Source organism: Hyperolius riggenbachi, chromosome 3, assembly GCF_040937935.1.
Source record: "Hyperolius riggenbachi isolate aHypRig1 chromosome 3, aHypRig1.pri, whole genome shotgun sequence".
In the NCBI taxonomy this organism is placed as follows: domain Eukaryota; kingdom Metazoa; phylum Chordata; class Amphibia; order Anura; family Hyperoliidae; genus Hyperolius; species Hyperolius riggenbachi.
The window spans coordinates 34,532,044-34,554,719 of record NC_090648.1 but is presented as its reverse complement, the minus strand read 5'-3'; the positions used below and the strand labels follow the sequence as shown (position 1 = coordinate 34,554,719).

The following is a 22,676-nucleotide window of genomic DNA, read 5'->3' as shown; positions in this document are numbered from 1 at the left end:
TACAAGTCCCACAATGCATTGCAGGAGTCTGACAGCCACAGTCATGGTTCATAAAGGCTAATTAATTATGGGACATGTAGTTCCATAACAGCTGGAGGGCCAAGTTTGCCCATGCCTGAGCTAGATAATCTTCCTTTATTAGCTTACTCGAAAAATGTATTTTCTTATCTCTGTTGTGGATTGTTATCTTACGTCTCAAAGTGGCCACACACGATACAATTGTTTTCCATTTCTTTTCAATTCAACAATTACAATCAATTTTTCTGATTGATTGTACCATTGAAATAATCTGACCAGTACATCACACACGTGTTCAATTATTTCCCAATTATGAAAAACTCTGGAAAAATTGCTTGGGTCTGTACATTAATAAACTGACAATCTACCGTACACCATTCAATTTTCATAAACATTGATCAGAAAATTCTACCATTCCCAATCGAAAAAACAGGAAATCTGATCGGATTTTTTGCTCGAATGAAAAAGAAGTAACATTTTTTGGGACAGCCGATCGTTTTTAACGAATTACCATAAAATTGGATCATGTATGGCCACCTTCATGCGGATATTAAATTTATAGTCACTTTCTATGATTGGATGAGGGAACAATGAGTCCGTACGGCCAGCTCTCTTCATTTTCCTGTTGATCCTATTTGAATATTAGCAATCTGTGTTCAGACTTAGATCATCCCTCAGGCAACCTAGGCGGGCGTCTAGAACCTGGCCGTCAACTCTCCTGAGCCCCGGTCTACTCCTCCCCTTAACAACCAAGCCAATCACCAAGCAGGGAGGAGCAAAACCACCACCTTGCCTCAGGAGTCCATATGTGGTTCTTATAGCCAGTTTCTGTAGTATCCCCTTGCTGCTGCTCCGCCTCCTCTCCTAGGCTATGGGTAACACTAGCTACTAATATGAGAGCCCAGTGTGTGTCTGTACAGGGATCACTACATATACTGGCTGGATAAGGCACTGCATGACCTGACCATTTTGTACACTCTGTATCTAACTATTACTGGGAGGAAAGTTTATTTTGGTTATCTAAAAATGGAGGCTTAAATAGGACCTGTAGTATAACCTAAATAAAATTGCTTATATTTATAGATTATTCAGTCAGTGTTTTCCCATTGTAAAATCTTTCTTCTCCCTGATTTACATACTGAAATGTATCACTGGTGGTGACATCTTTAGTCCTGTAAGGTAATCTCTGCGGAATGTTTATTTACTGAGAGTTCTAAAGCCAGTAGAAAATATGTCTGGTCTCCCTGTATGCTGGGGGGGGGGGGGGGGTGGGGATTAACCTCATCCAGGCTAAACCTAAAGATCACTGGGAGGGGGCGGGGTTTCACACCATTATACAGCTAGATATATAGGAAGAGTCATTGATGATGAAACCAGGAAAATTACTGTAAAAGTGGCTATCCTGAATAATTATCTGCATTCTACTATGTGTCACTACAGGGCCTCTTTAAGTTGTCTCCTATTATTCATGAAATGTCAGGCCAAAATTAGGGGATAAAAAAAGCAATTTGCTTCAGTTTCTTGCTATAAAATGCTGTCAATGATCTCTTAGATTGCCTGGATAGGAGTTTAAACCTCTCCTCCCGCTTCTCACGATCTCCGGGATACCAGACACACATAGGTGCAGAATATGGGTTCATTATTCTGACCCCAAAGTAAGCATCAGTACATCCTTTCCACAGATGAAAGTGTTTCTGCGTCTGGCGTTACAAACGCTGCAAATATTGCTGGACTCCTCCGCCTAGAGGATGTTCTAACTGATCTCCTCCTCCGGGGTAAGTCTTTATTATTTTAGGTTTCCTTATTTTTATTTATTGGGGGGGGGGGGGGGAGTTGTACTTATATTTAGAATGTATAAGAGTGTGTAAATGTAGAGTTCACCTCAGCAGGCCCAGATTTACATCACAGGAGCCTATAGGCACAGATGTCCTGGCACCCCAGACTTCATCCTCCATGACCCTACAAACCCCAGCCAAACTGCACTGCGAGTGTGTTGGCTGGCCCAGCTGTCACTTCTCCATTACTTCCCTTGCCTGTCATAGGTAGCTACAGGTGCCCCTTAATACTGAGGTTACCTCTGGCTACCAAATACTAAGTTGCATAGGGAAGGAGGCACTAGATTTGGGAGTGAGCCGCCTCTCCATTATCAGGTGCCTGCTGTAGGCACGTGCCTACAGTGCCTTATAATAAATCTGGCCCCAGATGTGATGGGAAGGCGTGAAAGGCTCACTCTTGAGGACTGTGAGCTGCAGGTGGACTAATATCTTCATAACGTACTGTACAGCACTGATTGCTGATTTTTCAGACCCGCACCCTCAGCTCGCCCCTCACTGTGCTGGTGGATCCAATACCCACAGCAGGAAGTCTAAACAGGAAGGCTGAAAAGAAAATGAAACCCATTTGTACATACAAAGATTTTATTTACTTTTATTGTATTAACCCTTTCAGGACCCGATGGCTCTGGCCCCTTAAGGACCAAAGCCGTCCTTTCCTTATTGTGTGTCCTGTAATTACTGTGATTGGCTCACAGTGATCACGGGGTCAGGAGACAATGAAACTGGCTGCTGACCGGGCTGCAGAAGCTCTGCTGTCACTGAGACAGCAGAGCGAGTGGGTGGAGCAACTAAACAGTGTCGTGAACAGGGAGGACGGCGTGAGATCGCGGCGTTGAATAGTCAGAATCTATGTCCTTTCAGAGACGCACAGCCACCAGCAGGACGTAGATTCCAACTACGTCTGTCCAGAACAGATAAAGAGTAAAATATTAAAAACGACAGATTTTCTCTTGATGATGGAGGATTGGGGGGTGTTAGGGTTAAATACAGGCGGAGGTTTCCAAAGAGCTTTGGCAGTCTCCGAAAACGTGGCTGTGAGTGAGTTCCCGAGGAGGGGGGCGGAGCGTCTCCTCTGACCAGATGCTGGATCTGGTAGGTATTTAAAGTGGAACTCCAGCGCAAATAATGTAATAAAAAAGTGCTTCATTTTTACAATAATTATGTATAAATGATTTAGTCAGTGTTTGCCCACTGTAAAATCTTTCCTCTCCCTGATTTACATTCTGACATTTATCACATGGTAACATTTTTACTGCTGCCAGGTGATGTCAGTGGAAGGAGATGCTGCTTTTTTGGCAGTTGGAAACAGCTGTAATTTCCCACAATGCAACAAGGCTCCCACAGTGTGATGTCAGAACCTAAAAGAGTTAAATATCAGGTATTTAAGTGGCTGACTCAGACAGGAAGCGACTACAGTGTGACCCTCACTGATAAGAAACTCCAACTATAAAACACTTTCATAGCAGAAAATGGCTTCTGAGAGCAAGAAAGAGGTAAAAAGGGGAAATTCTTACCAGTGAGGGTCACACTGTAGTCACTTCCTGTCAGGACTGAGTCAGCCACTTACATACCTGATATTTAACTCTTTCAGGCAGAGAAAGAAAAAAAGGAACACAGCATAGTTATTTGTGTGCTTGGCACTGTACATACACATGTCTATCTCATGTCACATGTCACTTTCGGGTATCCTTTAAACCTGAGACTTCCCCCAATCCGTCATCATTAGGACAGATCCTGTCATTTTTACCGGAGGTACTCTTTAACAACAAAGCAGCATGTTCTATTCCTCATAACAGATGGCATGTTCTAGTCCACATAACGGATCATTAAGCACCCATATTCCTGCCCCCTCCAAGTAAACCCTATAACTGAAGAACCGTTACCTGGACTAGTACTACTGCTCAGTCTGCAAAAAATGTTCAAAGCCACCCCCTGCAGAAATGGCCATTTCTGGTCATTGTGGAGCAGAGATGGATTAAGGCCCTAGTTAAGGCAGTATATTTGGGGCCCCCTTGAGTGTTTTTTTCCAGTAAGCTGAAGTGGAGTGGGGTCAGAGAAGGTGGTAGGAGGGCCCCAAGCAACTACCTAGGATGCCTGGTGGATGATCCTGCCTTAGAGCCTAGGCCAAGGTTGTTGGACTCGAGGACCCTATCTATGCTAGTGTTGATGATGGGCTGAGAAATGTGATTTATCAGCTCATCAAGCAAGTAATTATGGTACTTCTGCTCCTGAAGTGAAGGACAGTCAGCTGTGGAGGGATGTTGGAAGCCAGGGTTGTCCGGATCCAGCACTTTGGGTGGACAGAGGCATTTTCCATGGTGAAGCACCTTAGCTCACTCCTGCCTGGTTGTTATTTAGAGCGTAGTAACAATCTGTGAAGATGGCGGCCCTTAAGTTCTGCCTTCGGACGCCTCGGTTATGATCAGAAACCCCATTACTGCCCTCTGCAATAGCCTCGAACAGCTTGATCCTCATCCAATCATCTCTAGACTTGCAGTCTCTAAAAAAAATGGAACCCTTAGTTCAAAAACGGCTTAAAAAAAAACCTGCCGTGTTACAAAAAAAAGGAGAAAATGGCGCTTTCTAACTAGCACGAGAGATTAGGCCCCATCCGCGAGGGCAAAGGCTACATCAAATAGATTATTCCCCTTCCAAAAGTGGATTTAATGAATAGGTTTTAAACCAGTCCCTCTCATCACCCCCCCCCCCCCCCCCCCCACCTCTTCCACAGCAAGAATCGCGCCGCCGCGGCCACCACACCGAGGCAGACCTGTCACTTCCTATCAAAACTGCTCATGAGAGCGCAAACAAAGGAAGCTTTATTGAGCAAATGTTACATTTTCTTTAATATATTTTAACAATGGCCCGGGCGGCTCAGGTTGGCGTGGGAGACGGATCCGGCGACGCTTTCACAGGCTGTGATTACATTCGGGGAAACCGGTGGGGTAGGAGACCGTCGTCAAGTCTAAAAATGAGCCCCCCCGCCCGCCTCAGCCCATCTTTTATCAAGCGTTTTTACTTGTTCAGCTGACATCTTCAAATATCTTTCTAATGTTGAGCCGTAAAAAAAAAAAAAAAAAGACATCTACCCCTGGTTTTTTTTATCATTCATTTTCACCCCCTGTCTCCCTGGCGACCGACACTCTTATGCCGTAGCGAAGAGAGCGAGATAGAGAGAGAGGTAGACACGAGAGAAGGGAAAAAAAAGAGGGAGGGAGGGGACGCTAAGGGAGAGAGTAGTCGCAATCTGTCTCCATGACGACCGGGCCTAGCTTAATTACACTCGGTTTTTCTCTGCTCCCCCCTTTCTCGTTCTTCTCTCTCCCGTGCCCCCAGCCGAGGTGCCATATTTCAACATGTCCCAGCGCGCACACAGTCGGAGCCGAATAACTCGGCGTGTGGTTCTTGTTTCCAATTCTCCCCGTACAACCTGGTTATTTTATTTGGGATTTGGCTTTGCAGAAAAACAAAAAGAAAAAAAAAAGTATAAAAAAAACACAAAACAAAACAAGACACAGAAAGGACTCACGGCGTGTAACAATGACACAAGACATCAGCGACGAACAATTCAAAATGAGAGATATAAACAGCGGGACGCGTCTTTTGCTTATATTCAAAAGGCAGAAGGGACGAATACATCAAATGGCGTCTGTCGCGGAGGGGTAAATCTTGGTTTGAAGTCGTAAATTCCGAGGACATGACTTGACTTTTGTGCAAAAATCAGTAGGGAAGAGGGGGGACGGGGGGGCAGAGATGCTATAGGCTATTGTTTAAGGCTTTGGGCTGGAGATTAAAAAGAAAAAGATTAAAAAGAAAAATACACATCACATAAATCAGAGTGGCAGCCATTTTGTTTCCATGGCAGCTAACGTTTCGTTCCCTCGACTCCGCTGCGCAAGGTGCCTTTGACTGGAGCACAATGCCGTCTGTGGAGCACCTTGCTGGCTTTGTTCCCTAGCTCAGAGTGAAAGGCCCCGGCCCACCCGACGGCGGCTTTTCAGACAAAAGGCGGGCACTGGTGGGTCGAACTGAGGGCTCGTTCCAGAGGACTGTACTTTAGCGCATATACTAGTATCTGTCAGCCTAAATTGCATCAAATTAAATTGGACCTTTTACGCATGACGTCTGGATGTAGAGATCTGGCCAATGAGAAGTACTGTTTACCCAAAGAAGCTTGACGGTGCTCCGGAGGCGGGGCTTTTTTTTAATGATGGAAGGCGTCTTTGGCTGCTGCCCTGATTGGCACAAGCTCCACCCCTGGCTGACAGAAGCACCGCCTTCTGTCTACAGCTGAGCATGCTTAAAATGGACTTGAACCTTTTACATATGACGCCTGGATGTAGAGATCTGGCCAGCGAGAAGTGCTGTTTAACCAAAGAAGGTTGACGGTGCGCCTAAGGCGGGGCTTTTGATGGTGGGAGGTGTCTATGGCTGCTTCCCTAACTGGCACAAGCTCCACCCCAGGCTGACAGAAGCACCGCCTTCCCCCTCATCTGTGACTAATCACAAGTTGTAATTTGATCCCTCAGCTGTGTCAGCTCCTGCCACAGCAGAGAGCTGTGAAAGCACAGGATGTTAACAATATTTCTGCTTCCGTGAAATCTTCCACTGCAGATTTATCGTAGGGTTTGTATCAGCTGTAACAAAGAAATGTTTTTCTTTAAAGGTTATTATGCTGTTTCTTATCCTTTAAAGCAGAGAGGAAGTTCTGAGTTCAGGCCCGCTTTAAGTGGACTGTAGACAACGTCACAATCATTTACAACTGCCAGCATGGATTGTGAGGGCACTAGGCCGCAGTAGGCAGATCTCTACATCCTGACACCCTAGGCAAGGGGGGTCCAGTTTAGCATTTTGGTGCAATTTGAGGGGCAATAACATAATTAGGTTTACGGGCATCAGTACAGGGATCCTGCCACAGCTGGACATCTGTAAGAATCTGAATCCACACTCATAAAGGACCATCGTGATGAAATATTGCCAGTGAGGTGCTGATGTTTGCTATTTCTGAACTATTCTGAGTACAAAGCTCCACATACGCTTTAGATGCCTGTCTCCTGTGAACATCATTGGTGATTGCTTCAGGTGAAAGTTTAGTAATGATCTCTGTACAGACACGCTGCTGGGCACTCTACTAATCAACCTGTTGTGCTCCATGGAAAGGGAACGAGGAGGGTGAGCAGGAGGTGCCCCGCTGCAGGTACAGTAAGAACAACAATTGGTTGTTGCGGATACAACACAATGGATCGTAAATGGCCACCTGACATTGGGAGACAAGATTTTCACCGGAGGCGATCAGGAGCAGTCGTATCAGGCGAGTATAGTGTGTGTGCCCCTCAACGCTCTGCACGGAGTGTCCCCTTACCCTGTCGCTGATAAGAAGCATGCTTAACTGTCACCTGTCACACGTTCCCGTCAATTATACAAGAAAAACAAAACACAAGACTCTCTTAAAGGGAACCTAAACTGAGAGGGATATGGATGTTTCCTTTTAAACAATACCAGTTGCCTGGCAGTCCTGCTGATCTCTTTGGTTGCAGCAGTGGCTGAATCACACACCTGAAACAAGCATGCAGCTAATCCAGTCTGACTTCAGTCAGAGCACCTGATCTGCATGCTTGTTCAGGGGGTGTGACTGAAAGCATTGGAAACGTGAACATAATTGCAACAGCACCAATGGTTAGTCGATGGGCTTGAATCACCTTTGGAGTCACAAGTTACCAATCCATTAACTCCATCAGATTAGCACCATCTAAAATAGATTTTTATTAAGTGATCTTCAGATAAAAATGCATCAAATTAAAATCCACATGTGGGTATGCCTAGGATGACACACAGGCGTTTCGGGCCGCTCTCAGTCCTTTTTCAAATCATGGCAGGCCTGCACAGGATCAGCAGGAGAGTCAGGCAACTGGTATGATTTTAAAAGGAAAAATCCATATCCTTCTCAGTTTAGGTTCCCTTTAAAGGACCACTCCAGCAAAAAAAGTAAGCAGAACAACTCCTCATGGGGGATCCTCTGGATTTTCTTTGTTTTCAAAAGCATGTCCTGAACAGCAGTTTACCTGCCAAATAGTAAGATACCAGCCAGCCTCCCTACTCACTTGCACACTATTTTGTCAGGTAGACTTGTCAAAAGCATTTCTTGAACAGCAATTGCTCGCAAAGAAAACCCTGAGAATCCCCATGAGGAGATGGACTAGTCGGTTCCGTCAGATTTTAACGGCTTACTTTTTTTGCTTGGGTAGTCATTTTAAACCCAGGCAAAATAATGAAAGCAGCCCAGCAATACAGCTTGTCTTCCAAAATGACACGCTTGTGAAAATCCTGACCTTAGAAATGGTGACCATTCCTTCACCGGCAGCACAGTAGGGGGGGGGGTCACTGTGCTAATATTCAGGCTGCTATATAAAGGACCACTATTGCAAAACATTGTAAAATACATAGGTATAAAATGTTCATTTGATCCTGAATAAAATACACTATCAATTTTCTTTTTCCTATGTTGCTGTCACTTACAGTAGACAGTTAAAATCTGGCAGATCTGACAGGTTTTGGACCATCTCCTCATGGGGGAAAAATGCATCATGAATGGCAGTTCCGCAGTCCAACTGCCAAAACAGTGCGCGAATGAGTAGGGATGTGTACATCTTTGTATAGACACCTTTGTAGGGAATGTTTTTGTATATAAAAGAAAAATGCAGAGAACCCCCCATGAGGAGATGGACTTGTCGGATCTGTCAGATTTTTCTTTTCACTATTCATTGTGATTGACAGCAACTAGGGAAAAAGTCAGTGCATTTTACATGTCATGTGTATGTGTTTACAATCTTAGAATATTTTTGCAAAAGTGGACCTTTAAGGTTGGCGAAGTATGGAAAGCACAAGTGATGTAACAGGAGTGGACCGCTATCTGAGATGGTTCAGGTTGGCTGCTTTCTGTAGCATGGTGGGCGGTGTGGTCCTTTCCCTGCTGCCAGGCATCTGCCCCTCTACCTATCATGGTTCCTCAATGTGTTTCTGGGGATCCTACTGACCATGGATGAACGCCAGGTAATGTGTTTGCATCAGTTTTATACAAGATAGGACCACGGGAAATAGATTGTGGTGCCGTGGTCTTAGAAGGGAAGAGAGCTGTAGGCTATACAAGGAAAAAAATGGGGGGAGAATGTAACCGAAGGGAAAAAAGTGCCCAAATGGGTACTTACCTAGGTAGAGAGAAGCCTCTGGATGATCTAGAGCAAGCATGGGCAAACTTGGCCCTCCAGCTGTTACGGAACTACAAGTCCCACAATGCATTGCAGGAGTCTGACAACCACAGTCATGACTCAGAAAGGCAAATGCATTGTGGGACTTGTAGTTCCGTAACAGCTGGAGGGCCAAGTTTGCCCATGCCTGATCTAGAGGCTTCCCCCATCCCTCCCCACCTCGCCGTTCAAGAGTTGGGACCCCACAAAGCTCATCAACAAAGGTTTGTTGACTGAGCTCATCACCCCGCACATGACAGGACATGCCCCTGTCCAATAGCAGGAAGCCGAACGGGCTTGGCAGAGAAAGTCAAACCGGTTTGGCTCCATGCTTCTGCACTTGTTTCCATACATGGCCACCAACTTCTGAGGGTCTGGATCGGTGGATGGGAGAAGGCTTCCCTCTACCAAGGTTAGGATCTACATTTTTGACCTGTCTATCCTACAGGTTTGCTTTAACTGTAGTGTGATTTCATCCAACACTTGTCAACAGTTTGAGCACAGAACTCAAGGCAATATCATCGACAGTCTTATTGCAGCCCTTCCACCCTAATAGACCAACAAAACTGTTCAAGTCTGGTAGAATTTCCTTGTTGGGTCAATTTCAGAGTAGAGATTCAGTTTCTTACAAATGCCTATTGGTTTTTGGTGGCATGATCTCTCTGCTGGAGATCCTGGCTCTGCACAAGGACATAGAGCAACAGGACAACCTCCGGCGATAAGATATGGGTAGAGATGTCCAGTCCCCAAGAGATATTAGTGATTCAACCCGCAAAAGGTTCTGCCTGCATCTTAAGTCTTCTTAACTGCCATCAGGAGTGGACAGCACCAGTTCAACCACATTGTTTTTTTTGGCAACCATCTCTACATGTCCTCCTAGTTTATCTCAGGCCTCCTGTGAAGTGACCTTCTATGCTGGTCAAGTGCAACTGTTTGTAATTCAGGGTCCACGTTGGCAACCATCTGTCATGGCGGGAACGGCTCACGTCTATCCGCGCTCTACACCCTTCATTGTCTCCAAGTACAAGTGAGGTGTACTTTGCGTCTTAATGGAGCACGTGGAGGGTGGGCGGATGTCAAGTGCATACGCCAAGGGGGCTTGGCCACACAACTTTTATATTTTTTGAAATGTCCTCTGCCCCCTTCCTACATTGAGCCCCCAGCCTCCGTACAGAACAAAATAACAAAATAATGACGGAAAAATAAACTAGAAGAAGAAGTCGGAAATGGCGGGGGCTTTCATACTTTGTAATAGATATTGGCGGGGCTCTGGCTGGCCATGTCCTGTACGATGTACACTGGATGTCCATAGTCTCCGCTGACCTTCTCATAATGGGGGCAGAAGGCACCTCCCTCTGAAGGCCTCAGGGGCATGATGATGTCGCTGGGCTCGTGACCGTTGTTGTTGCCTCGACCTCTCTTTGGGGAAGTAGTGGAGCCCAAGGAGAGGGCCGGATGCCGGGTGTCGCTGTGCTTGGCTTGGCGGCGTCTGTGGCAGGCCCATCCCACGACGCCGAACACCAGCAGAAGCAGGAAAGCGCCTCCTGCTGCCCCGGCCACTAGAGGTACGTGGGAACTTGGGAGCGGGCCATTTTCTCCTGTCTTGGTGGCATTGCCTGATGTGTCCCCTGAAAAAGAAGATAGCACTGTAAGAATGGTATGGAGGACTCAAAACTAAATGTGATTTATGTATGTAAATTGGATTGAAAGTGAACCTTAACCGAGTACAGAAAAAAAAAAAAAAAAAAAAAAAGATCCACTTACCCGGGACTTTCCACCAGCCCTCTGCAGACGTCCTGTGTCCAGGGCAAACTGATCGACCCATCCCCCGCAGCCAGCTAGTTTGCACATGCGCAGGACGGCCACAGCAACGTGAGTACAATCGAGGTATGGCCAGGGCCGCGCAGGCACACTGGACCAGCGACTGGCCAGTCAGCGAAGATCAAACTAGCGGTCTGTGGGGGGCTGGAGGATCATTTTTCCCCAGTCCCAGGTAAGTGAATCTTTTTTTTTTTTTTTTGTACTCGGTTAAGGTTCACTTTAAATGTAGGCAATATCTGAAGTATTCACAGACAAGTAAACCAAAATCCTGTCCTGCTGCAGAGTAATAAAGTCAGGAGGGAGTTGCAGTGGGATGCGAAAGTTTGGGCAACCTTGTTAATCATCATGATTTTCCTGTATAAATCGTTTGTTGTTAGGATAAAAAATGTCAGTGTCAATGTCAAATATATATTATATAGGAGACACACTCAGTGATATTTGAGAAGTGAAATGAAGTTTATTGGATTTACAGAAAGTGCACAATAAATGTTTAAATAAAATTAGGCAGGTGCATAAATTTGTCATTTTATTGATTCCAAAACCTTCAGAGCTAATTATTGGAAATGAAATTGGCTTGGTAAGCTCAGTGACCCCTGACCTACATACACAGGTGAGTCCAATTATGAGAGAGTATTTAAAGGGATACTGTAGGGGGTCGGGGGAAAATGAGCTGAACTTACCCGGGGCTTCTAATGGTCCCCCGCAGACATCCTGTGTTGGCGCAGCCACTCCCCGATGCTCCGGCCCCGCCTCCGGTTCACTTCTGGAATTTCTGACTTTAAAGTCAGAAAACCACTCCGCCTGCGTTGCCGTGTCCTCGATCCCGCTGATGGCACCAGGAGCATACTGCACAGACACAGACCATACTGGGCTTCTGCTATACACTCCTGGTGACATCGGCGGGAGCGAGGACACGGCAACGCAGGCGCAGTGGTTTTCTGACTTTAAAGTGAACTGGAGGCGGGGCCGGAGCATCGGTGAGTGGATGCGCCAACACAGGGTGTCTGCGGGGGACCATTAGAAGCCCCGGGTAAGTTCAGCTCATTTTCCCCCGACCCCCCCTACAGTATCCCTTTAAGGGGGTCAATTGTAAGTTTCTACCTTTTAATTTTCTCTGAAGAGTAGCAACATGGGAGTCTCAGAACAACTCTCAAATGACTTGAAGACAAAGATTGTTCACCATCATGGTTTGGTGGAAGCATACAGAAAGCTGTCTCAGAGATTTCAGCTGTCTGTTTCCACAGGTAGGAACATATTGAGAAAATGGAAGACCACGGGCTCAGTTCAAGTTAAAGCGGACCCAAACCAAACATTTTTTTAATTAAAAATATTTAGTTGCACCACTCTGACACATACAAAGATAAATAAACACTCCTTCAAGCCTATGAGCATTTCAGTGCATGCTTTTCACCCTTCTCTTTTCATAACTAGGATTATACAGGTGGCAGCCGTTAGCAATTCCTCCATTACCGGACACCACCTACTCCACCAGTGTGCCGGATTTTGTCCCGGCAATTTGAAAGGAAGGGAGGGGTTCCTCCATTACATGTAAAATATTTTATACTTGTCATCATGCAGCTGAAAAAAGGCTGCTATGTATTATTATAATTTAGAAAATAGATTTTATTTCTGAAATCTTGTATTTTTAATTTGGGTCCACTTTAAGGCTCAAAGTGGCAGACTAAGAAAAATCTCGGATAGACAGAAGCAACGAATGGTGAGAACAGTCAGAGTCAACCCACAGACCAGCACCAAAAACCTACAACATCATCTTGCTGCAGATGGAGTCACTGTGCATCGTTCAACCATTCGGCGCACTTTACACAAGGAGATGCTGTATGGGAGAGTGATGCAGAGGATGCCTTTTCTCCGCCCACAGCACAAACAGCTACTTGAGGTATGCTAAAGCACATTTGGACAAGCCAGCTTCATTTTGGAATAAGGTGCTGTTGACTGATGAAACTAAAATTGAGTTATTTGGGCATAACAAGGGGCATATGCATGCAGGAAAAAGAACAAAACATTCCAAGAAAAACACCTGCTACCTACAGTAAAATATGGTGGTGGTTCCATCATGCTGTGGAGCTGTGTGGCCAGTGCAGGGACTGGGAATCTTGTCAAAGTTGAGGGATGTATGGATTCCACTCAGTATCAGCAGCTTCTGGAGACCAATGTCCAGGAATCACTGACAAAGTTGAAGCTGCGCCGGGGCTGGATCTTTCAACAAGACAACGACCCTAAACACTGCTCAAAATTCACTAAGGCATTCATGCAGAGGAACAAGTACTATGTTCTGGAATGGCTATCTCAGTCCCCAGACCTGAATATAATTGAAAATCTGTGGTGTGAGTTAAAGAGAGCTGTCCATGCTTGGAAGCCATCAAACCTGAATGAACTAGAGAGGTTTTGTGAAGAGGAATGGTCCAAAATACCTTCAACCAAAATCCAGACTCCTATTGGAACCTACAGGAAGCGTTTAGAGGCTGTAATTTTGCAAAAGGAGGAGCTGCTAAATATTGATTTCATTTCTTTTGTATGCACCTGCCTCATTTTGTTTAAACAATTATTGCACACTTTCCGTATATCCAATAAACTTCATTTCACTTCTTAAATATCACTGTGTGTGTCTCCTATATGATATATTTAACTGACATTTTTTATCATAACAACCAACAATACAGGAAAATCATGACGATTAACAAGGTTGCCCAAACTTTTGCATCCCACTGAATAAGTCTACACCTCCTCCTGCAGGGTGACACAGAGAGAAGGGAGCTGTGAGTCTGCCCCTCCTCCTGCAAGGGGACAGACAGAAGGGAGCTGTGAGTCTGCCCCTCCTCCTCCTGCAAGGTGACAGACAGAAGGGAGCTGCGAGTCTGCCCCTCCTCCTGCAGGGTGACACAGACAGAAGGGAGTTGTGAGTCTGCCCCTCCTCCTGCAGGGTGACACAGACAGAAGGGAGTTGTGAGCCTGCCCCGCCTCCTGCAGGGTGACAGACAGAAGGGAGCTGCGAGTCTGCCCCTCCCCCTGCAGGGTGGCACAGACAGAAGGGAGCTGTGAGCCTGCCCCACCTCCTGCTGGGTGACAGACAGAAGGGAGCTGTGAGTCTGCCCCTCCTCCTGCAGGGTGACACAGACAGAAGGGAGCTGTGATTCTGCCCCTCCTCCTGCAGGGTGACAGACAGAAGGGAGCTGCGAGTCTGCCCCTCCCCCTGCAGGGTGACACAGCCAGAAGGGAGCTGTGAGTCTGCCCCTCCTCCTGCAGGGTAACAAACAGAAGGGAGCTGTGAGTCTGTCCCTCCTCCTGCAGGGTGGCACCAGTATAGCCAGCTATAGGTGCCCCCAGTATAGGTTAGCTAGTTGTAGGTGCCCCAAGAAGAAGCAGCAGGCACACAGCGGCGGGGAGGGGGTCCGACTTCCCCCATCCCTCACCTCAGGCTCCCCCTTCAGTACTCCCCCATCCATCAATGACAGCAACAGCAGCAGGCAGGGAACACTGACTCTTCTCTTCCATGTTCCATGCAATGTCTGCTCTTCTCTGCAGCGCTTCACTCTACCTTCCTGCACTGCCCCCTTCCTGCACCTAAAAATGTAGCATTGCTATGAGCCTATCCCGTCCCCTGCAGGGCGACTCAGATATATAACAGAGCTATGAGGCTGTCCTGCTCCCTGCAGGGTGACTCATGTATATAACAGAGCTATGAGCTTGTCCCGCCCCCTGCAGGGCGACTCTGATATTTAGCAGAGCTATGAGCCTGTCCCGCCCCCTGCAGCTCAACTCCGATATATAGCAGAGCTATGAGCCTGCCCTGCCTCCCGCAGGGTGACTCAGATACATAACAGAGCTATAACAGAGCTATGAGCCTGCCCCGCCCCCTTCAGGGCAACTCAGATATATAACACAGCTATGAGCCTGCCCCACCCCCTGCTGGGCGACTCAGATATACAGCAGAGCTATGAGCCTGTCCCACCCCCTGCAGGATGAATCAGATATATAACACAGCTATGAGCCCGCCCTCCTCCCATAGAGTGACAGTGATATGGTGCCTGGCTGCAGTGCATGTCTGGTCGCAGTGACCCCCCGCGGCGTTCTTGCGTTGAACACCCCTCTGTTTTTCGGATGCCTCCAGGTCATATCAGCTGGATTTAAATAAGCAGCTTTAATTAAGTCTAATTAAAAAGATCTAATCTGCACTTTAACTGGCGGAACACATTAAATCAGCGAGGCGTCGAGGGTGGCGGGAGGATGGGGCGGAGAGGGCCGGAGCGTCCTAGTGCTTCCAGATGTATTATGTGGTCTCATCTATCCTTTCCCATCCCCGCTGTCTCCCTTCTGTCCAAATTGCTGAGTTTATTAAAGGAGATCTTTCATAGTGACAGCTCAGTGACTCCCAGTCCTGCGCCGTACGAAACCGCCACACCGCCATCGACTGCGAGTCCTGCGCCATACTCCATACTTCTCAGCTACGTCTCTTAACCCTCTGCAGCCCAGGGAGCCTCCTCTACTTCTAACTGAAAAAGTTCCGCACAGAGAACTAACGGTTCCACCCAAGCTGCAGCCCACTGTCTGGGATACTCCAGATCAACCACCATTATGCAGCAACTGGAAGACTTAATGGATTCAGCAACAGTTGCTAGACCTATGTTAGCATCATGAGCAGAGATGCAAGGCCTGATGGTTATCTACGTAAAGCCTACCTCCCAACTTTTGGAGTCAGGAAAAAAGGACACTAAGACCCGGCCCTGCCACACCTTTAACCACACCCCAGTTTTACATGCAATGCGCCCCCCTATAAAGTTCCTTGGTGTCTAGTGGTCCCAACCCTATACAGTTCTCTAGTGGTCTAGTGGTTCCTCTCCCCTACCCATATAGCCTCCCTAGTGCCCCCTGCCCTTCCTTAATATGACCCCTCTGGTAGTCTATGGCTTCACCCCTAATATAACGTTCCTGGTTTCTAGTGGTTTCCCCCGCCTTCTCAGTATAGCTTCCCTGGTGGTGTTAGTGGCCCGGCCTGTGCTCCTCCAGAGTATAGTGCCCGCAATCTCTTTCTGCGCTTGTGTAATCATCCAGCAAGGAAGAGATGCCAGGCACTAGAGGGAGAGCTGAACATCTGTGACAGGAAGAGATTCCGGGCACTAGAGGGATGGCTGAGCTCCTGTGACTGGATGAGATGCCGGGCACTAGAGGGAGGGCTGAGCTCCTGTGACAGGAAGAGATGCTGGGCACTAGAGGGAGCGCCAAGCTCCTGTGACGTGAAGAGATGCCAGGCACTAGAGGGAGAGCTGAGCTCCTGTGACAGGAAGAGATGCCGGGCACTAGAGGGAGAGCTGAGCTCCTGTGACAGGAAGAGATGTCGGGCACTAGAGGGAGGGCTGAGCTTCTGTGACTGGAAGAGATGCCAGGCACTAGAGGGAGAGCTGAGCTCCTGTGACAGGAAGGTGTCGGGAAGGTGGCATCCCCAGGACCACCTAACAACAAAAGGGGTCAAGTCCTGGGGCAGGGTTTTACAGGGGATCACTCATCAGTCTCCCAGCCGCGATCACCGCTATCAGACTGTTAGACAGCGAAACATCTATTTACATTGTACAGCACTGCGATCTATGGCAGCGCTGTACTGGGGACGGCCGTGTCACTCCGCTGTCCCCTGGAGAGGCTCTGATTGCGATCCCCTCTCATAGGCTGATGCATATAAGAGAGGATCGCCCTGATTGGCTCTCGGGGGGAGGCAGGGAGGGGAGTAAGAAAAATAAAAATACATATATTTATTTTTAAAAAACGATTAAATTAATAAAAAATAAAACAGCCTGCAGCAGCGATCAGAGCCCACCAACAGAAAGCTCTGTTGGTGGGCAGAAAAGGAGGGAGGGGGTTGTCATTTACCTGCTAAGTGATATGGCTCTGCAGCAAGCTATTAAAGCTGCAAAGCACTGAATTGTAAAAATTAGCCTGGTCACTAGGGGAGTGTAAGCCTGTGGTCCTTAAACGGAACCAGAGATGAAATAAAGCAAAGATTTTATACATACCTGGTGCTTCCTCCAGCCCCATACGCACGGATCGCTCCCACGCCGCCAACCAATGCAGGCAATGCTATCTACTAGCTTCAGAGTGAAAAGGAACTTTGCGTTATTAACCCTGCCAGTAACTTTATACCAGAAGTTTTTTTTCAGTTTCCATGTTGACTTTAATCGTTTAGAGCAGAGATGACATTTTGAGTTTCATACTACTCTAATCTCATCAGGGACAAAAATACAAATAATGAGACTTTATAGCAAATCTTTTGACGAGGCCTCCTATAAAAAGTCTAGTTCTGCTGCCTCTTTCTGCAGTGACCCCCCTCCCCTCATCATTCCCCTCATATGACACAGGCTGCCACCAGACCCAAGTGTATAATTACCAGCTCTGGCCCTGTTCCGCTGCAGTCGCTCCCTCTCCAGCCGTGTATCTGTTCTGCTCTACTTGTCACATGACGAGCGGCGGGAAACGATGGCTGCACGGGATGAGGGGGAAACGATGGCTGCACGGCATGAGGGGATGTGACCACCAGACTGCGGCTGAACGCGACCCAGCGGTTATGAGCAGGTGATTATACACCGCTCCACTGCTCTGCTTTGGACTTCATTTTGCATCCCGCTTTGATTCAAATTTCACTTCCTTGCAGCCAGTGTCAACAACACAATAGATACAAGACTTCCCAAAGCTCCCAGTACCCTGCTCATGTCACTGGCTCTCTGCTTTTCCAGACATCTACACACAAACACAGGCAAAAAAGGCCAGATTCCCCAGCATTGTTTTCAACTTTTACTTTGTACCCAGGACAAATTCTCAGCTCCACACTCATGACATTGGCTCTCTACTTTTCCCAGGTTGTCCGAATAGAAACTTAGGTAAACAGGTGCAGTAAAGAGACTTAGCTTTACTGCAAGAAGTTGTTTTCATCTTTGGTTGTGTATATTACAGAGCAACATGCAACAGCCACTCAGAGGCATTCACAGCCATACACAATCATATGCAGCAACACACAACCCACATGCAACCACATACAGCCACAGAGAATCACAGCCACATAAACCATATACTGACGCACACTACCACGTGCTGCCATACACCGCCTCCTTCATACAGACATAGCCACTCAGCGAAATGCAACCATACATAGAAACACATAGCCATGTGCAACCTTACACAGTGCCACACAACCACATGCAGCCACACATAGCCTCATAGAATCACAGCCACATGCAGCTACTCACATCGACATGCAACTGCATGCAACCACTCACATCGACATGCAACTGCATGCAGCTACTCACATCGACATGCAACTGCATGCAGCTACTCACATCAACATGCAACCACTCACATCGACATGCAACTGCATGCAGCTACTCACATCTACATGCAACTACATGCAGCTACTCACATCGACATGCAACTGCATGCAGCTACTCACATCGACATGCAACCACTCACATCGACATGCAACTGCATGCAGCTACTCACATCGACATGCAACTGCATGCAGCTACTCACATCAACATGAAACCACTCACATCGACATGCAACTGCATGCAGCTACTCACATCTACATGCAACTACATGCAGCTACTCACATCGACATGCAACTGCATGCAGCTACTCACATCAACATGCAACCATTCACATCGACATGCAACTGCATGCAGCTACTCACATCAACATGCAACTACATGCAGCTACTCACATCTACATGCAACTACATGCAGGTACTCACATCGACATGCAACCACTCACATCGACATGCAACTGCATGCAGCTACTCACATCGACATGCAACTGCATGCAACCACTCACATCGACATGCAACTGCATGCAGCTACTCACATCTACATGCAACTACATGCAGCTACTCACATCGACATGCAACCACTCACATCGACATGCAACTGCATGCAGCTACTCACATCGACATGCAACCGCATGCAGCTACTCACATCGACATGCAACCACTCACATCGACATGCAACTGCATGCAGCTACTCACATCAACATGCAACCACTCACATCGACATGCAACCGCATGCAGTTACTCACGTCGGCATGCAACCGCATGCAGCTACCCACATCGACATGCAACTGCATGCAGCTACTCACATCGACATGCAACTGCATGCAGCTACTCACATCGACATGCAACTGCATGCAGCTACTTACATCAACATGCAACCACTCACAACGACATGCAACTGCATGCAGCTACCCACATCGACATGCAACTACATGCAGCTACTCACATTGACATGCAACTGCATGCAGCTACTCACGTCAACATGCAACTGCATGCAACCACTCACATCGACATGCAACTGCATGCAGCTACTCACATCAACATGCAACTGCATGCAGCTACTTACATCAACATGCAACCACTCACATCGACATGCAACTGCATGCAGCTACTCACATCTACATGCAACTACATGCAGCTACTCACATCGACATGCAACTGCATGCAGCTACTCACATCGACATGCAACTACATGCAGCTACTTACATCTACATGCAACTACATGCAGGTACTCACATCGACATGCAACCACTCACATCGACATGCAACTGCATGCAGCTACTCACATCGACATGCAACTGCATGCAGCTACTCACATCGACATGCAACCACTCACATCGACATGCAACTGCATGCAGCTACTCACATCAACATGCAACCACTCAAATCGACATGCAACAGCATGCAGCTACTCACATCGACATGCAACTGCATGCAGCTACTCACATCTACATGCACCTACATGCAGCTACTCACATCGACATGCAACCGCATGCAGCTACTCACATCGACATGCAACCGCATGCAGCTACTCACATCGACATGCAACCACTCACATCGACATGCAACTGCATGCAGCTACCCACATCGACATGCAACTACATGCAGCTACTCACATCGACATGCAACCGCATGCAGCTACTCACATCAACATGCAACTGCATGCAATCACTCACATTGACATGCAACTGCATGCAGCTACTCACGTCAACATGCAACCACTCACATCAACATGCAACTGCATGCAGCTACTCACATCAACATGCAACCACTCACATCAACATGCAACTGCATGCAGCTACTCACATCTACATGCAACTATATGCAGCTACTCACATCGACATGCAACTGCATGCAGCTACTCACATCTACATGCAACCACTCACATCAACATGCAACTGCATGCAGCTACTCACATCTACATGCAACTATATGCAGCTACTCACAGCGACATGCAACTGCATGCAGCTACTCACATCGACATGCAACCACATGCAATCACTCACATTTACATGCAACCACTCACATTGACATGCAACTACAGGCAGCTACTTACATTGACAGGCAGCTACTCACATCGACACGCAGCTACTCACATCTACATGCAACCACTCACATCTACATGCAACTGCATGCAATCACTCACATTGACATGCAACTGCATGCAGCTACCCACATCGACAAGCAACCACATGCAGCTACTCACATCAACATGCAACCACTCACATCTACATGCAACTGCATGCAATCACTCACATTGACATGCAACCACTCACATTGACATGCAACTGCAGGCAGCTACTTACATCGACATGCAGCTACTCACATCGACACACAGCCACTCACATCTACATGCAACTGCATGCAGCTACTCACATCTACATGCAACCACTCACATCTACATGCAACTGCATGCAATCACTCACATTGACATGCAACTGCATGCAGCTACTTACATCGACATGCAACTACATGCAGCTACTCACAAAGTCATGCAGCTACTCACATCTACATGCATGCAGCTACTCACATCGACATGCAACCACTCACATCTACATGCAACTGCATGCAATCACTCACATTGACATGCAACTGCATGCAGCTACTTACATCGACATGCAACTACATGCAGCTACTCACATAGTCATGCAGCTACTCACATCTACATGCATGCAGCTACTCACATCGACATGCAACCACTCACATCTACATGCAACTGCAGCCAGCCACTCACATCGACATGCAGGCAGCTACTCACATTGACACATGCAAGCCCACATACACGGCCACATATAACCACAATCAGCCACACTCAAGTGACATGCAGCTACACTAATGCTGGGTACACACAATGCATTGTTTCGGTCGATTTTCCATGCAATCGATTTCCGAATCGATTCTGTTATCTTTTCTTATCTATTTCCATTCACTCCTATGAGAAATCGGTCAGAAAAACGATCGAAAATAAGAAGATTGCACATGTCGGAAATTAACCATCGAACCATCTATCCTAAACCCCATCTACACGATACGATTCTATTATGATTCTATTTACAATGCGATTAAATCCGACAAGTCCGATCAGATGGCAAATCAAATTGAATTGAATCGAATCCCGATCGGACATGTTGGATTTAATTGGAGCGTAAATAGAATCATAATCGAATCGCACAAAGAATCATATCGTGTAGATTGGGCTTAACACTAAATTGTATGGTGTGTACCTAGCGTTAGTCCCATGCAGCCGCAGCATAAAATCTACATCAGCTCAGATCTGCATCTCAGTAAACCCCGAATGATCTCCCCCTATGAGTAGATGGGACAGAGCAATCCGGGGTGGGGAGGGGCAGTCTGGCTGCTCAGACGTGGCATGTTGTCCTCTCAGTTTAGATTTGGGGTACGGCTGGCAGACGGGGGGATACATCCACTCGCCCTGCTTCTGCCCCCCACAGAGAGCCGCCACTCACCTGCGAAGTTAGGTAGGTCTGGGTTTGGTACAGATGGCGACAGGTTGGAATCTTTGTCTCTGAGTGAAGGGCGGCGGGGGTGGGTCGCTCCGTCCGGACCTACGAGACGGGACAGGAGAGATTACCGTTATTAACAATTCATAGCCAACCGTCGTCTCTCATCAAAGTCACACACAAGCCTGAATGCATAATGCCGAGACAGTAAGCCAAAGGCAAATGTCACAAGAGTCACTACACACAACTGTCCCCCGAGAACAGACAACACAGGCGAGAAACAATAGGGGGGAGAGCCAGGGCCGGATTTCTGGTAAGGCCACATAGGCCATGGCCTATGTGACCACAAATTTGGGGGCGGCTCAGTGAGGGGAAGTAAAGCTGTTCTATGCAGCCATCCCTATCTACAAGGACAGCTTTAACCTTTAAACTCTCTGTCCTGTACTTGTGTCGTCCCTGCAAGACCTGTAAGCTCTATCCTGCAGGTACACTTCAGCCTAACTCTCATGGTGACACAATGGGTCCATCATTAAGGAGATGGCAAACATAAAAGTTGATTAAGGAAAACATAACTTATAATCTCTACGCGTATTACTGAAATGGTTATTGTCTGTGACTTCCAATGATGGAAAGTAAGTAGAATTTCGGGCACATAGAGATAACAACCATACGTATAGTTGGCCTTGGGTGGTAAAAAGTACAAATCCGGCCCTGGGGAGAGCACTGCTCTTACCAGCCTACACTAGAGGCATGGGCAATGCAGAAGAGGTAAAGTCATATTTCCAGAGCTTAGTCTGAGGCCTGGTGCACACCAAGCGTTTTTGGTAGCGTTTCCAAAACCGCTGCCGCTTGTGAAAATGCTTGGCTAATGTATCGCAATGGGATGGGGCACACCAGCGGTTTGAGGTTTTTAGCAAACTGCAAACGTGGGTCCTGCAGCATTTTTGCGGTTTGCAGATGCGTTTTTGCCTCA

General features: G+C 47.2%; 1 protein-coding gene and 1 long non-coding RNA gene across 4 annotated transcripts in view; one reads left to right on the top strand and one right to left on the bottom strand.

Moving 5' to 3' along the window:
• LOC137562543 (uncharacterized) overlaps nucleotides 1–22,676 on the top strand; it is a 219,666-nt gene that overhangs the window by 126,485 nt on the left and 70,505 nt on the right. For all 3 annotated transcript variants that reach the window (XR_011030137.1, XR_011030138.1, XR_011030136.1), the window contains one exon: nucleotides 1,701–1,793. This is a non-coding gene — a long non-coding RNA (uncharacterized lncRNA). The remainder of the gene's footprint in view (nucleotides 1–1,700; nucleotides 1,794–22,676) is intronic.
• Nucleotides 9,301–22,676, bottom strand: part of EFNB3 (ephrin B3) — a 191,003-nt gene continuing 177,627 nt past the window's right edge. Inside the window, exons 4-5 of the mRNA XM_068273976.1 lie at nucleotides 21,710–21,808; nucleotides 9,301–10,725 (exon numbers count right to left, since the gene is read on the bottom strand). Of these exons, the coding sequence (XP_068130077.1) occupies nucleotides 10,337–10,725; nucleotides 21,710–21,808 (488 nt within the window). The 3' untranslated portion in view covers nucleotides 9,301–10,336. The remainder of the gene's footprint in view (nucleotides 10,726–21,709; nucleotides 21,809–22,676) is intronic.